The sequence below is a fragment of the Lissotriton helveticus genome, chromosome 2_1, assembly GCF_964261635.1.
Source record: "Lissotriton helveticus chromosome 2_1, aLisHel1.1, whole genome shotgun sequence".
Classification (NCBI taxonomy): domain Eukaryota; kingdom Metazoa; phylum Chordata; class Amphibia; order Caudata; family Salamandridae; genus Lissotriton; species Lissotriton helveticus.
In genome coordinates, this window is record NC_136059.1 from 107,299,199 (window position 1) to 107,316,716 (window position 17,518).

At 44.3% G+C, this 17,518-nt stretch overlaps 1 protein-coding gene across 4 annotated transcripts in view; it reads right to left on the reverse strand.

The window, feature by feature from the left end:
* Positions 1-16,922, reverse strand: part of LOC144817764 (C-type lectin domain family 4 member F-like) — a 484,664-nt gene extending 467,742 nt beyond the window's left edge. For 2 of the 4 annotated variants that reach the window (XM_078674560.1, XM_078674559.1), the window contains exon 1: positions 16,689-16,919. In XM_078674560.1, coding sequence (XP_078530686.1) covers positions 16,689-16,740 — 52 coding nt within the window. In that variant the 5' untranslated portion in view covers positions 16,741-16,919. Of the gene's footprint in view, positions 1-16,688 lie in introns of all 4 variants that reach the window. The other 2 variants (XM_078674558.1, XM_078674561.1) reach the window with 2 other exon arrangements.
* Between the last annotated feature and the right edge of the window lie 596 nt (positions 16,923-17,518).

Sequence of the window (17,518 nt, forward strand, 5' to 3'; positions counted from 1 at the left end):
CGCACGGGAGCCGGGCACGGGGTGCGGGACCCTTCCCCTTCTCAGGGTGCTTCCCGGCTCCCTTTACCATGGTCTGGGCAGAAATAAACTTAAATGATAAAGAAGAAATAGAATAGTGAAGAAGAAAAGAAAAGAGTTAAAAAAAGTAGTTTAAAAGTAACTAAAAGCTGCAGAAAACACAAAAATATAGAGCTAGAAAAATAGAGGGTTAGATAATAAGTAAAATTAGATCAAAAAAACTTCAAACAAGCAAAGGATGGCAGAGATTGAGAGAGGATAGAGAAAGCATGCCCAGAACCATAGCAATGAATGAGAAACAAGATGGCCGCGCCCGTTCACGACCGCGTGGGTAAGTTCGCGCGAGATTTTCCTTGCGAGTACGCGCGAAATTGTACTAGCGAGCAGCACACTTTGCGAGATTACACATAGCGGGCGGAAACGGAATTACGTCACGCCAACAAGATGGCCGCGCCCGTGTACGACCGATAGGGTAACTTGGCAAACGTATAGCTAGAAGCGCCTCGCGAACACGCGCAAGATCACGCGAACATACACGTCGCAACAAAAACAATTTTGTATTCGCACGTATTCGCGGCTTCCGAAATCGATCTCGCACGGATTCGCGCCCCAAAAAACGCGCGAAATTGCAGAAAAAACGATTTTAGCTAAACTGAAAGCAATGAGCAGGTGCAAAAGTTCAAACTTAACATTAGTAACATTCAAGGTAGTGCTTCCTGATGGGCCCCTCCAGAGTTTGCAACTATTCTATGACCCTGCTATGACCCAAACAGCAGGCTCATAGAATAGCACCATAAAGGTCCTGTGAAAAAAAAAATTTCACTGCAACAAAAAGCTAATTACAGATAAGGAAGGAAGCAGGTGCCAGCCAGACTGGAACTTTCAAAATTACTGACACATTAATGAAACACAAATTAATTGATGGCAGTTGAAGAAGGGCAGGTGTGCTTGCTTTTTTCAACCACCATAATCTACAGTGATAAATAAACCTAATAGGTGCCAGTGAGGATGTACTAGAGGGTGGCATGGGTGTCCCAGAGGGTGGCAGTGGTGAAACAGAGGGTGCTGTGAACCTGTGATGATAAACCAGACGTAGAAACAACATAGTCGCGGCCGTTGCAAGCCGAAAAGTAAGTTCGCAATTGCGAACTTGTCCCAAAATCGGCGCGAACACGCGCCAACACAAAAAACTGAAAAATCCGCAAATCCGCTAGAGTTCGCGGATCTTCGCGGATTGCGAATCCGTAAATACGCAAATTCGCGGATTGCCAATCCGCAAAATCCGCCCATGCTTAGTGATAACCGCCTATCTTTATTTATTTTACTGACAACCTTTACTAGGTAATTATCTAAGGTCCTAGTATCATTATCAGTAGGCAACTTCACTAGCTTGGGCTTAGACATGCTGTAAAGGTCTGATCAGGAGTTTGGGCACTAGAACGGGTTAATGACAGTGACTCAATCAACGGAAATAACGCTTAATCACTCAGGATACATAGGGCCATGTAACATAACCAACTAAGTAGGGCCAAAAACAAACAATTACGATAGTAAAGTAAAATATATATGTCTTACAGGTCGACCAGGTCCAGTAACAATAGCTGAGGTACAATGACCAATGGCCGTGGCCCGGCCCGGCCTCTTCTGGCCTCTGCCGGCCACAGACGGCCCCGCCCTTGTCCCGGGCTTCTCCTGCGCGCGCGACTCACGGGTGAGAGGGGCGTTCCGTTCTTTATTGCGCCTCCGGGCGCTCCTGTGGCGTCACTCCCGCGCCTGCTGCCGCCGGGGCACCTGGGACGTGAAGTCCCAGCCCTCACGGCGTCCTCGTTATGGCGGTGTTTGCCGTTTCCCTCACGGCGTTGTGGATATGCAGTTAAGGCTGTGGTGGTCGAGTTTGCCCAAGGGTCGCTGGCCGTTCACCTCACGGCATCTGGTAAGTCCCCCAGGGAGCTCTGGGTGCTCCGTTCTTTATTGCGCCTCCGGGCGCTCCTGTGGCGTCACTCCCGCGCCTGCTGCCGCCGGGGCACCTGGGATGTGAAGTTCCAGCCCTCACGGCGTCCTCGTTATGGCGGTGTTTGCCGTTTCCCTCACGGCGTTGTGGATATGCAGTTAAGGCTGTGGTGGTCGAGTTTGCCCAAGGGTCGCTGGCCGTTCACCTCACGGCGTCTGGTAAGTCCCCCAGGGAGCTCTGGGCGCTCCGTTCTTTATTGCGCCTCCGGGCGCTCCTGTGGCGTCACTCCCGCGCCTGCTGCCGCCGGGGCACCTGGGATGTGAAGTCCCAGCCCTCACGGCGTCCTCGTTATGGCGGTGTTTGCCGTTTCCCTCACGGTGTTGTGGATATGCAGTTAAGGCTGTGGTGGTCGAGTTTGCCCAAGGGTCGCTGGCCGTTCACCTCACGGCGTCTGGTAAGTCCCCCAGGGAGCTCTGGGCGCTCCGTTCTTTATTGCACCTCCGGGCGCTCCTGTGGCGTCACTCCCGCACCTGCTGCCGCCGGGGCACCTGGGATGTGAAGTCCCAGCCCTCACGGCGTCCTCGTTATGGTGGTGTTTGCCGTTTCCCTCACGGCGTTGTGGATATGCAGTTAAGGCGGTGGTGGTCGGGTTTGCCCAAGGGTCGCTGGCCGTTCACCTCACGGCGTCTGGTAAGTCCCCCAGGGAGCTCTGGGCGCTCCGTTCTTTATTGCGCCTCCGGGCGCTCCTGTGGCGTCACTCCCGCGCCTGCTGCCGCCGGGGCACCTGGGATGTGAAGTCCCAGCCCTCACGGCGTCCTCGTTATGGCGGTGTTTGCCGTTTCCCTCACGGCGTTGTGGATATGCAGTTAAGGCTGTGGTGGTCGAGTTTGCCCAAGGGTCGCTGGCCGTTCACCTCACGGCGTCACCCACATTTATCAAAAAGTAACATGTGACCATTCCAGATTTGCAAAGGGCCTTCCACCACTCTGTAAAATGTGTTGCTGCATTTTTGGTAACGTTTGTGCCGTTTGAGCTAAAATCAAGGATTTTTTTGTGTAAATCTGCAGATTACATGGCAGAGGATGGAATATGTGGCAAATGTGGAAAATGTATAATTATGTGAAAATTGTCGTGGCTGAACATTCGCATAATTCTAGAGGCCCTGATCATGCCTCTAACTAGGCCCAGAAGTGCTCCTCTCTGGTTGCTTCTTTTTTTGTGGCTCATTGAATTCATAGTTTAGCTTATATGGAAATGAGGAAGACTAAACCTGAGGTTACCACTCCACAACACAGACTAACATACCACATAATTACTCTCCATAACACATAATCCCACCCCACATAATTCCTATACACTAAATACCACATACTTTCTATCCACATAATTTCACTGCATAACACACCACCAAATTCCACTACACACAATGTACATCCACTCCACTCCAAAAATATTACTAAAAAACATTTACATTTACAATGCCAATAACTCTAACTCTCGCAAATGCGAGATCTAGTGCATTGCAAATGCTTGTGTAACTAGTAGTCGCGTTTGCAGGGTGGTGGAGAAAGGGGGCTGGGCCTCCAACCTGTGCTCAGGAATTCCACTCTGTAGGACTTACAGGAGGTACCAACAGGGCTTCTTGGCCCCCAAAGTCCCTCAGGAATAAAGTGGACCACATCCCTCAACCAGTAGTGTGCCGGGAGGCGCTTAGCAGTTTGGTGGAGAAGGAGGCCGTGGCCTCCGAAGAACTCTTTGCAATCCCACTGTGTGGGACCTACTGGAGGTAACAGAAGGGGTAGTTGGCCACCAAGGACGTCCTTGGGGGCTAACTACTCCTCCTATTGCCTCCAGTAAGTCCCACACAGCAGGATTACTGAGTTCTGATAGCTGGCCACACCTCCTTACTCCATAGCTCTATGGACAAGCCTCCTGGTGTGCTCTTGTTCGGTGGATGAAATCCCCTTTGCTGCTTGGGGTACTGAGAGGCCAACTAGCCTACCAGTTACCTCCAGTAAGTCCCACACAGTGGGATTACTGAGAGGTGGACGTAGGTCACACCCCCTTTCTCCAGCACTCCACAAACGTGCCTCCTGGCGTGCTCTTGGTTGGGGAATAAAGCCCCCTTGCCTCTTGAGGGTCCCTGGGGGCCAACTAGCCCTCCTGTTACCTCTAGTAATCCCCACACAGTTGGATTGCTGAGAGGTAGTCAATGGAAATGTTCTCTTTTTACACCACTCTGCAAACACACCTCCTGGCGCACTGCTGCTTAGGGGATAAAGACGAATGTAGCCCTGGGGACCTCATCCCCCCCACCACCAGTGCTCCAAGAGGTACGTCTGCAGAGTGGTGTAAAAAGGGGCCTGGTCTCCAACCACCTCTCAGCAATCCCACTGTCTGGGGCTTGCTGGAGGTATCTGGTGGGCTAGTAGGCCCCCAGGAACCCTCAGTAGCAATGGGGATTCCATCCCCCAATCCAGAGAGTGCCAGGAGGTGTATTTGCACAGTAGTGGTGGTAGGGGGTGGTTCTTCTGGTGAGTTGCTGGCTTCCTCTTTTTTTTTTTTAGAAGGGGACTGTGTGGCCCCCTTCCCTTGTCCCTTTTGGGTCCCGAGAACCCATGCCCGGGACCTGAGTCATTTTTTATAAAGTGAAAATGGAGGAGGGCACAAGCCCCCCATCTGAGCTCCATTATGGCCCTGGAGATCCCATCCCTATGCACTATTGGCCTTTTTTAAAAATAAATTAAAGCGGGGATGTGCCGCAAGGCCCCCCTCTCCAGGTCAATTTCAGCATCACGGACCCCATCCGCTGAGGCCCGGCCATTTTTCTTTTAATGTATTTTTTTTTAAAGTGAGGAAGTCCAAGTGGCCCTGCTCCCCAGGTCGATTTTGGCCCTGGGGACCCCATCCCACGGGGCATGGCCACAGTGTTGGGGACCACGGGGAGCCCCAATGCCCCTGCAGTCCCTGCCGGCTCCCCACTTCCTGCAGGTGCTAGCCTTGCTTTTGGACACAGGGAGCTGCAAACATGCAGCTCCCCTTGCCCAAAAGCATTTCTGCTTCGCTTCATGGAAGCAAGAACAGTTTTCCTGCTCTTGCTTCTTGGAGGAGAAGCAGAAGTTTGATATGGGATGGTGTGAGCACTGCTCCTGCCATGCCAAAGCAAACTGCAACATCCAGGGGGTGGGCACCCTGGGACACCCTGGGACAATGCTGGAGCTGGCACTGGGGTGTGGGGTTCCCCAGGGCTATGAAGGGCCCCTGGTAGGGGGTACATGGCTGCACAGCACCCCTCCCATCAGATTTAAAGCCCCAGGGAGGTGGTGGTCCCTGGGAATGGGGGTCCACAACAGACCCCCACATTTAAATAAAGTGTGCCCCGGGAAGGTGGTGGTCCCTGGGTCAATATGAGGGGCCTCGAGCCCCCAAAACAATTTTTTTTAAAGGTAGCCCTGGGGAGGTGGCAGCCCCTGGAGCTGCAGGGGGGCTGCGTGGCCCCCCAAATTTCATGATTAAAGCCCCGGGAAGGTGGCGATCCCCAGGGTTGCAGGCGCCTGCTCAGGCCCCCCAATCTATTTACATTATTGTCCTCGAGACTTGACCCACCCAGAAACAAAGCAGGGGAGACCGCGCTTCTTTTTTTAAAAGATTTTGACGGGCTTTGCGGACCCTACCTACGAAAAAAACATTTTAAATGAATTTTTTGGCCCTAAGAGTCCCTGTGGGTCACTGTGAGCAGGCCTAGCGGGTCAGGGTGTTTCTACCCTGCCCACTTTTCTTATGTTTTTTTACATTTTCCCTTGTGACTCAGTTCAACCAAGTCACAAGATGGCTGCTAACACTTCCTGGTTGGAAATGTTGGAAGCCAATCAGATCTCACCCTCGAGATCAGGAGGGTTCGCAAATCCTTTGCATTGATATATGGAAATCTGTAAATATTTATATTTCTCAGAAACTACTTAACGGATTTACACCATTTAACACAAAGCGTGCACTTTGGATTTACACCATTTAACACAAAGAATGCACTCTGGACCAAGAGCAACCTTTATGCCAAATTCGGTGTAATTCAGATCAGCAGTTCGGGCTGGAGCTGCATCAACAGTTTCCTATGGAGAAAATGTGTTTTGGGAACCCCCTTTTTGCTCAGCCTCCGCTTGACAAATCACCCGAAAACTTTAAATGCAGCAGCTGAATTGAGCAGGCTATTAGTTAAGAACATTTTGTGAAGATTTGTCAAACGGTCAAAAGAAAAAATGCTTTTTGAATAGAAACGAGGTCCTAACTATAACTACCTACTGGCAACCGCCAGTAGGGAATATATATATTATCTTCAATGGGCAGTCTAACAGAACACTTATCCAGGTTTATTGACTATTTTTTATTTCCTTTGGTTGCACAATTGGACTCTTACACAAAAGATACGAAGCATTTCCTTAACAAAATGTCCTTTTTGAAATGGGATCCTATGAAGCTATGCATTGATTGTACTTGACATCACAAGTTTGTACACCTGTATAGAACATGCATTAGGTCTAAAAGCTGTACAATTTTACCTTGAGAAACGTCAGTTAAGATTTGCAAAACACAATCAGATGCTACTCGAATGCATAGATTTCTGTCTGAGAAACAACATTTTATTATTTGAAGATCAACTTTAGAGACAGACCTCCAGAACGGCGATGGGCACCTGTTTTGCCCCCAGCTATGCAAACTTGTTCATTGACTGGTGGGAGGAGCGGGTGCCCAGAACCGTGAAGGGCAGAGAGCTGGGCATGGTGGTGTAGTGGCACAGATATATTGATGACATGTTCATCGTATGGCAAGGCACACAAGCATCAGCTCATGAGTATATCAAGATCTTAAATGAGAATGATTTAAATCTTCACTTTTCAGGTACAGTAAATCCGGTGGCAGCGGACTATCTGGACCTGAAAGTATTTGTGGAAGATAATGCCGTACAAACTACACTTTTTCGGAAAACAACAGCCGGAAACTCAGTCCTTTTTGACAGGAGTAGCCATCCAAGCAAATTGATTCAGAGTATCCCCTATGGGGAGTTCGTCAGGTTACAAAGAAATTGTACAAGAGAGGAAGACTTTGAGGGAGCTGCATCTGAAAGTGTGACAAGATTTACTGTGAGAGGGTATGATTGCGCACTTTTAGAGAAAGCTCTACAAAAATTCAGACAGATCCCAAGGGAGAAACTTTTTATGGATGGAAGAAAGACTAGCAAGGCAACCAGTAACAACGAGGGCAAATTCAGAATGGTCACTCCGTACTTTTCGGAGGCTAACCATTTGAAAAAACTGCTTAAAAAAACATTGGTCGATTTTAAAAACAGACAATGTCATCGAGGATGATATTCCACCTCATCCTTTGGTGACATTTAGCAAAGCTAGATCGCTTAAGGATATGCTAGCGAAGAGTCATTTTGATGTTACACAGCAAAGATCTAACACTTTGAGAGAGATGAAGGGCTTTTTTCCGTGCACTAGATGCAAGGCTTGCGCACAGAGTAAAAGGGTCCTAAACTATATTGTACCAGACACAGCCATGATGAAGGTCATCACAAAATTTTTAACATGCAGCACCACATACGCGGTATACTGCCTAGTTTGTCCATGCGGCCTAAAATACATTGGCAGCACGATTTATCAATTAAAGATTAGAATTTTAGAACATCAGAGGGCAAGAGTAAAGGCAGATCCTGCATACCCTGTGGCACGCCACTTTGCAGAGTTTCATTGCAAGGACAGAACCAAGCTACAATATTTTGGCTTGGATTCGGTTACATTATTGATCTCTCAACGAAGCATCCCAGAGGACTGAACTGTGGGGAGGAATTAGGGGTGCATCTAGGTAAATGATGATAGCAACAGGATAAGAAAAGTAGTATGTGATGAAATCTTAACTAAATGAATTGTGAAGATTAGGAAAAGCTGATCACTGCTGCTAACTCAAACCTTTGCCATTTTTGGAAAATTGACTTTACACTTTATAATTATCATTTTTGAATGATTTTGCTGGTTTATTAACATTGAAAGATATAGTGTTGATTACGTGTATTTTCCAGTGACTATCATGATCTTTATTTATTTAATTTGTAGTTTTGCTAAAGAGTTGTAAATAGCATGAATTTCACATATATAGTGGCAGTCTGTAATGACATCCAGGAAAGGGGACATCTGCTGATGCATGGCTAGATGTGGTTGTGCATGTGATCCGCAACATGACTAAATTAATGCAAACATTATGCGGAATACTTTAGCGCATCTAAGCGCTTTATATGGTTCACGTTGAGATCACGGTTAAAATACTATCTACAAAATGTATAGACTAATCTGTATAGGCAGTAATGTAGATGGTTAGCCTCTTTAAAATGGCGCTTGAATTTGTCAGAGGCAATTGGTCCCTTTTTCATTTTACTGCCCGTTTTTGAACAAATGCTTTATAAACACTGTCTTATGATTACATGAATAACACAGAACAAGGCTCCGTGCCGAAACGTTTGTTCCTTGGTTTGCAAAATATAAGTCGTGCGTGAGCCCCCCCCATCTTGAGTGCAGTATTTTCTCTTACGATACTTGGAGGAAAAACGAGCTTTAATATATATATATATATATATATATATACTTTTTTTTTAAAAACAGTGACACACCCAGAAAGGCATTCTCGCACCGACTCTGACACCTTTATGGACATTTTCTCACCCAGTGATACAGGCTTTTATACCCAGTCTGATGCCCATACAAACACTTGCACCCAGTGACACATGCTGGCACACTCTCTTACACCCACGGTGACACCCAGACAGACACTGCCACACCCACTCAGAAACACAGACAGACACTCTCACAGCCAGTCATACACAGAGAGACAGCACTGCACCCACTCACACACCCAGATAGACACTCTCAGACCCACTCACAGATGCACTCACACATTTACGCATCCACTTGAAGACCTACTCAGACACCTTGTCAGACATACCCACTTAGAGACCCGGTGAAGCCCTTATACAGCCGCTCACAAACCCATGCATCTACTGAATCACCCACTCACAAACCCACGCAGGGACTCACACCACCGCAGAAGCCAATAAATGTGTTAATGGTTAAGTACATTGGTAATTAGGAAGTGTTTGGCTTTTATCATGGTAGTTTTTAGAAAGTAAAATAGAAATAGAAAGTAAAAACATTGAATTGCGACATGGCCATCAGATCCGCAAATCCGTTGCGAAGTTACAAGGGTGGACACACTGAGCCTCGCGGTGGATTTACAAATGCGCACCAAAAAACAAAATTTAGCTTCTTCCCTAGAAATAAGCAACCAAATTGGGCTTCTTCATTGGAAATATGGAAAGGGTTAAAAAATACCTATTTACAAGTGGTATAACAAAAGAAAATATGAAAAGAGGCCTTTGATTCCTTAACTACAAGAGTATAAGTAAGAGCACATGGTGCCAGTGAAAAGAGATGTGAACAGACATTGAAACTAAAGCTGGCCAACGGGAAACAGATATTACAGGTATATTAATTAGGATGTAGTATAAAGAAGCATATTTAGAAAAAAATTATAGTGTATATACGCTGAAAGAAAATGTGTAGCTGATCGACCCTATAGTACAAGGCAAACTAGAAGGGAGCTTAGATGACAACATTAACTAGAATTATAGTGAGTAGAAAAGGGGAGCGAAGAATTGGTATTGCCTTCTTCCGCATTATGCATTGGTACATTCATTTTTGGATAGTTTTTATCTGCTTTCAGATGGAACTTGTCTCAAGGGAATATTTCTCACAGTATGTCTTGATAACTGCTTTCTGGAGAGATCACACTAGATACATTTGGCACTAGCCTATTTTTCAGATGAAGGAATACTAAAATGTTTTCATTACTCCTTTTTGCTGGAGGCATCTCTTCCTCCTCATCCTGTACAGTGTCAGAATGTCTTTGTTAGTTTGAATGCATACCTTCATCTATCTGAAGTACTTATGTACAAAATTGTATTTGTAAATAGATTAATAACTTCTATTATGTTTATATGTTTATTGTTTGGTGTCCATTGTATAATAATTGTGTTAATGTGTACTTTTTCATTTAACTTGTCCCATGAGAATATTTTTTACCAGTCTGTCTTGGAAATCCTTCTCATAGATGTTACACTACACAAACTTAGCAAATAGATAACTAAACGTTTAAGTTCTCTTGGGGGCATATTTTCAAAGAGTTTGCGCTAGTGCTCGCATGACACAAAGTGGTGCAAAACCTCACACACATTTTCAGATAGGATCAAGTAAGTACTTGTGCCATATTTTAAAGTTATCATGACACACAAATGGTTTTGCATCACTCTGTGCCAAAGTTGATTTAATGTATGCAGAGTGGGTGTGTAGGTGTGTTACCCACGCAAAAAGCTCAAAAACCATGTAGGCACAGGTATTTACAAGAGTCACGCAAAGTGCTGCATTACAGGAATGGGTTGTCTGGAAGGTTCTCTGCCATTTCTTGTGTTTGGACTCCCACCAAAATACGTTGCATCCTTTTGCGGTGTTGTGCGATTATTTTTTAAGGATGTGCATGACGCACATGTTTTTTTGCGGTGCGACGCGAGACTTGTTTTCCGTAGGCGCTAGTTCGCGACACCTTGCGTTGTAAATATCACTCCGCGCTATTTCACGCGCTAAGGCTTTCTGGCGCAGCGCAAATTCTACTCGACCTTTGCATATCTGCTCACAGGTGTCTTTAATTCCATTGTTACAAAAACAGGTGATTTATCTTCCTGTCCATCATCAACAGGTTCTGGATGTTCATCCCTGATAGAAAGAGGAAGCTTCAGCCATTGTTTTATTTTTTCCAGAAAAGTGAACAAAAGCAGAGCACCATTGGTTCTGAATCCTGTTTCTACAGATTTCACTGGAGAAATAAGTGTTTTTTAGTTGTTTAAAAAATAAATTTAACAGCAATGCTTCTCCACTATGTAAGAATGCACCCATACAAAACAGTTTTATAGTAAGAACATGTGGCATTTCGTACAGGTAGTAACCATCTGACTTTATAGACAGCTGGTATTACAATGGCTTCTACTGGTGATGGTTCTCCCGAGGGTGCTGCATCGATGGACTGTCCTGCTGCACCTAGTTTCTCCAGTAGCATCCAGGAATAGTCTCTTTCATGACTTGTTGTTAAATGCTCAGACAAGGAATCAATCAAAAGGCAAGTTTTAGGTGTGTCAGTGAGTGGATTCGCAATTCAGGTTAGCACATTCTCCGAACAGCGAAAATGTTAAAACAAGAAACTTTCTTGAAAAACAGGAATACTTATAAATATGTTCACACTGATGTCATTGATGAAAGTAAAGGGATGTACGTATTTAAAAGATTTCGGCATATCCTGGAATTGGGACTTGCAAATCCATTGCAGTACATGTAGTCCTGTCCGTTTGGGACCCACAGAGGTACAGCAGAATCACAAAATAATGAGAAAAAAAAGAAAACTTGATAATTTACACTTACAAAAACATTAAATATTTTATGATAAGTAAATATGTGTTATAAATAAATTGTAGTATACTTAGTACTAAAAACAAAACTAGAAAATAACTAAAACAACAAAAAATTACAGAGATATAATACTTTGGACATATAAATTGAAAAATCGTAAACATTCTCTGAAAAAACAAAAGCTTACAGAGACTTTATAGTTCCGCTCAAATATCACTCGTACAAAACCGTAGAAATATAGCAGTTATAGTTATTTGAACTAACTATCACTTACACTCCCCCAATGCGCACAACTCATGACACGGTCAGTGACATCAATGATGACATCACTGATGGCATCTCAATTGACATCACTGAAGACATCATCCAGAGAACCACTCACACCCCTGTACAGCCTGTCATACACTCACTCATAGAACCACTCACATACTCATTAACAGACCCATACAAGTATACTCACTCATTAAATAGACCCACTCATACCCCTTCATTCACTCATACCGGCACTCCCTCACCCTTACAGGTACTCATGCAACCAGTCACCCAATCAGTCAGCCACTTACACAGCTACACACTTACCCATACCGTTGATGACTTACCTACTTCACTCACACATACAACAAATCACACAACCACTTATTAAACCATTAAGCCAATCACACAGCTGCTGACTCACCCATACAGCTAGCAAAGCTACTCACTCACCCATAGAGCCACTCACACATCTATTCACTTATCTACAAAACCACTTACATACTCATTCGCACATCCATACAAGCACTGACATGCCCACTCGCTCACCTATACAGGTACTCACACAGCCACTTACTGTACAAAACAATCACTCACACACACTCACCTACCCACTCAGCTACTCAAACTGCCATTCACTTTCTCATACACTCACTCACCCAGTCACTCACCCATAGAGACTTTCATGCATTTATTCAGGCACCCATACAGCTACTCACACCCACTCACCTATCCATAGAGGCACTCACACAGCCACTCCATAACCAACACAGCCACTGACACACACACACACACACACACACACACTCACCCGCCCATACAGCCACTAACACAGCCACTCACCCTACAGCAATTCACACACTCACTCACCAATACAGCAACTCTCACAGCCACATACTCATCCATAAAGCTACTCACACCCACTTATTCACCGATACAGCCATTCACATACCCATTCGCACACCCAAACAGCCACTTACACACAGACTCAGACAGTCTCACAGCCATTCAGCTGACATGTGCTAGAAATAGTAATACTAATTAATTATACAGAAATAATAGTAATTGAACTTATGCAGTAGTGTAGTATATATTTTTAAGCCTAAAAAATGTATGAAACAAACTCACTGGATGATGTCATCAATGATGTCACTGACCATGTCATCAGTGATGTAATATATGAGGTCATAAACAGTGCATTGTGGGGGTGTAAGTTATAGTTAGTTCAGGTAGCTGTAACTGCTGAATATTTATGGTTTTGTATGAGTAAAATTTGAGCCTAACTATAATGTCTCTGTAACCAACTTCTGTCACCGCGGCCGCACCAGTCGTCCCTGGTGCTGCCCATGCGGTGGTGAGCCTCAATAAATTCCTCCACTTTATCAAGATTCGAGCCAAAAACTGACGCACTCTCGGGTTGGTATTTCAATAATTGTTTAATGTGTGGGCCCCCTGCACCTACAGATGCGTTTCGGCGTAAAGCCTTTTCGATGTTGGCGACCACAAACAAATGCAAAGTTTAAATGCAAACCAAAACCTATCATGTGACAATCATAGATATCAAAGACTGTTTCATGACTTTTCATAGCCTTTCCTCAGAAAATCGTGGCGGCCATCTTTGAGTGTAATATAAACGTATAAAAATGTAACAGAAGAGTACAAAAGAATCTTTTACAAATATTTACAATCCCAAGGTTGATCGCCAATCGTGCATAATCATTCATGTCTAAAATATATATAGAAGGGATATCTTAGAAATCTATGAAAATCTTTGTATGGATTACCGCTCAGAGGACACAAGTGATGATGTTTCATACATGCGTTCAATCACGCATCCTTAAGTAGCTTAAGCAAATACCCAATGAAACAAATTGCACCCTCAATGGGCAATTGAAGTTCTCTTCCATTTGATACCTGATTCTATTCCTAAAACATTATTTAATTTATGCATGAAAAAAATCATCTAGGCTTAAAAAGTATTCAGTTAATAATTGTGCACTCAATGGGCCATTTCCATCATATCACAGTAGTATAGAGCGCGACAATTAAATCATTCCATCACCTCTTTCAAATTCATATCATGTTCTGGCATTGTTCAACATTAGTGTAATTCAATATATCTAAAATAGTTAATTCTAAAGTTGGCTGTATAGCATGACACTCCACAGCTACAGTACAATGCTTAATATTAATAAACAAACGTATTATTGAGTTTGTTGCAAAGAGGGTAGAAGGAATATGTCAGTGTCATTATTCTATTTGTAGGGTACAGATGAACAAACACCCAGGGCAGCAAGAATGGCAGAGTATAAGTAATCGTGGGTATGAATGTGCTTTAATCAGTGTCATGGTGTAGAAGGAAAGAGGAGTGCTGTGATGTGCTGGAGGAAGAAGATGAGTGTACTGATTTGTTTTTATTGTTGAATAAGTGGGGGGTGTTGTGTGGTACTTGTGTTACCTCTTGTGTTAGCCCGTCTGTGCAGCGGAGAGGGCAGAAAGAAGAATAGACATCCTCTTTCTTTTCTCTCTCTCCTCTTTCTTTTTTCTCTTTTTGCTTTTTTTTCTCTTTTCTCATGCCTCTTTATTTTTCCCTCCTTTCTTTATTTTGTCTTTGTCCTTTTTCTGCTCTCTATCTATCTTATTTATCTTTCTTTCTCCTGTTTCCTTTCTCTCTACTCTTTCTTTTCTTTTTCTCCTCATTTTTTCTCTCTCCTCGCTTTTTTCTGTCTCTTTCTTTACTCTTTCTCCTTTGTTTTTCTCTCCTCTTTCTTTTCCCTCTCCTTTTTCTTTTTTATTCCTCTCTTTCGTTTCTATTTCCTCTTTTCTCGCTCCTCTTTCTTTTCTCTCTCTTTGCTTTCTTTTCTCTGTCCTCTTTCTTTTCTCTCTCTCTCCTCTCTACTCTTTCTTTTTTCTCTCCTTTCTATATTTTCTATCTTTTTTCTTTCTCCTCTTTATCTTCTCACTCCTCTCTTTTTTCTGTCTCTTCTCTTACTTTTGTCGCTCCTTATTCTTTTCTTATCCTTCTCTCCTTTATTTTCTCTTTCCCCTCCCTCCATTCTTTACTCTTTCCATTCCTTTCCCTTCTTTTCTCTCAACTATTTCTTTTCTCACTCTCCTCTTTCTTTCCTCTCTCCTCTCTCTCTTTTACCTCTCCTATCTTTCGTTTCTCTACATCTGTCCTTGCCTTTTGTCTCTCCACTTTCTAATTGTGATTTCCTCACTCCTCTCTTTCTTTTCTCGCTCCTCTCTTTGTCTGCCCAGCAGCGCTCAATGCCATAATCCACGTGCAACTGGAGAGAGTGACAGATGCAGCAGCCTTAGCCTTAAAACCATCTTGCAATATATGAACCATGGCATTTCATTTATTCCTGATGCCCTGGCAAAATGGCTATAGGATAAATGGGCAGATATATCTGCTGATATCAGTACAGGTATGAAGACCTCTTAATGGACACCGGAGTGCCCTTGTTGGCCGTTCTTGGCACACATCCAATTCTAGGCTCAGAATTAAATTTGAGTCCTTGGAGCTAGCAGATCCAGCTGGCAAACATGTTCATTTAAACAGGGCTGGACTGGGAACCACAACCGGCCATGGCAAAGTGTTCAGCCGGCCCTCCCTTCCCCACTCGGGGGGCTGGGGGTTTGGAGGTGCCGTCGAGCTCTTTGCCGGGGCCGGTTTTCGTCCGATTTTGGTACAGGGCTGATTTTGCAGAAATTGCCGTGTAACAAAAACGGCCCCTGGAGGCCCAAAACTGGCCCCCACTGGCCCCCACCCATGCGGTGCACCCGGGGATGGCCAGTCCGGCTCTGCATTTAAAGAAAAATACTTATTGAAGGATAGGGCACTCTTAGGAGAGGTGGGCTCTTCTCATGTTGGGTGAGTTGCCGTACACTATGACTCTGTGCGTGACTGAATGCATTTATGTGGATTTTCTTTTGCTCTTAACTTCGTCATGAGGTTGACTCTCGTGCCCAAGCCTTTAATTGGCAAGCGCCAAGCTCAACTTATATAAGCTTCTATGCACTTTTCTGAAGTAATAACATGGCAAAACATATTGGGACTTTTTGTGATGTTCCTGAGGCGCAACCTGCTGCCCCATATTTACAAGGACAGGTAAAGCTACCCTTTACACACAACACTTTGCGTGAAAGGGGCGTGCCATGGGTGGTGATCTGGATGCTCCCACGCAACACTCATGGCTTCTGCCACATTTCCAGATTTATGAGAAATCTTAAACCTGGAAATGAATCAGCATGCTACGCCTCCTCAGGGGTGGCACAACAAGGAGAAATGTTTCAATTTCTCCTTGCTTGTTTCCTCTTTCTATGCGTACTGCATTCTGCACCACGCATAGAAAGAGGAAATCACCGCTTGTGATTGTTTATGTGCAGGAAGGTGTCACTTCCTGCACAATAACATTCATTAGAAAAATTAAGTATTCCAACTTCTATGTGTGCTGCATTAAGCAGCACAAATAGAAGTTTCAAAGCGCCATTTCAGATTGTTTAGGTGCAGGAAAGGACACCTTCCTCCACATAACAATCATTCTCCTCAACCCAGGCCCCCTTGCACTATGGTGCAAGGGTGCCTGTGTCAGCACATGACAGCAAATTGTGCGCCAGAGTAAGGTCGGCCAATGGGATCCGTCATACCGTTGTAGATATGACGCATCCCTGTGCTTCGGAATTAATGCAGCACGGCGCAGCCAAATTGCCTGTGGCACCGCGCTGCGTTAATTCCTTGTAAATGAAGCCCATGGTTTCCTGGTTGGTAGAAAGCATGATTTAAAAAAAATCTTATTTTGTTTCGATAATACACTGGCAGATCACACACTATTGCAACTCACATAAATTCTTCTGAAAGCGACTTTTTAAAAATCATTCAGATATGGATGAATCTACTCCTTCACCCGATTCACCTCCCAAACTCTGAAATGTAACTAACTCCCTTTCCATTCCCTTACCTGGTGAGTCCAAACCTGAGCGTTGGTTGACGTACATCGGCTTATTTCTCATTCTTCCTTCCTCTGGAAGTTCAGGCTTCTGGTGAACAGAAAGCTCCTAGAAGGACAGCTGCCCCACTCCTTACCACCTTGTGCAAGGGCAGAGGCGCATTCGCACTGACAGCTGCTCCTTCGTGTTAGAGAAACAGGACCATAGGAAACAGGATGTTGTTGTCACGGACATGACAACTTTCGACTCTCCTTCCCACTTCTCCTTACAGGACGGAAAGATTTCAAAAACCCCTTCCATGAACTGCTCAAAATAGCTGTACTTTAGTGTCTACTTGTGCAACAGGGCGAGATGGTGCAACCCTGGCAGACCATGGTGACGTAACGGCGACAGGCTTTAAATGACTGATAAATAACGTGACAAGTCTGCAACCACAAAACTAGGACCTGGCATCTGGCTCTACTGCCTGGAAACAAGTGCTTCATCAACAAACACATACAAGAAATTATCACAAATCTTCCAAGAACCCTGTAAAGCATGAATCCTGCTAAATTACATAACGGATACACAATATTGGCCAGAATTGTTCATCAAGGCGGTCTTATCAGAATTTTTACTTCAGCTGTGCATCAGGTGTTGGAGTATTGCAGAAATTGTAATAGTGTGAGCTTATTTTTTTCTGTATTTATTTTTGATTTCCTGAAAAAGCCATTAGTAAAGACCACCCATCTCAAAATCGCTGTTAATAAAAACTTCACCTTAAAAAATAACACTGTTTTCAAATTGTAATAAAAAAAAAACACTGTAGTACCGTATTCAAAACAACCATCTTCATCCTGAA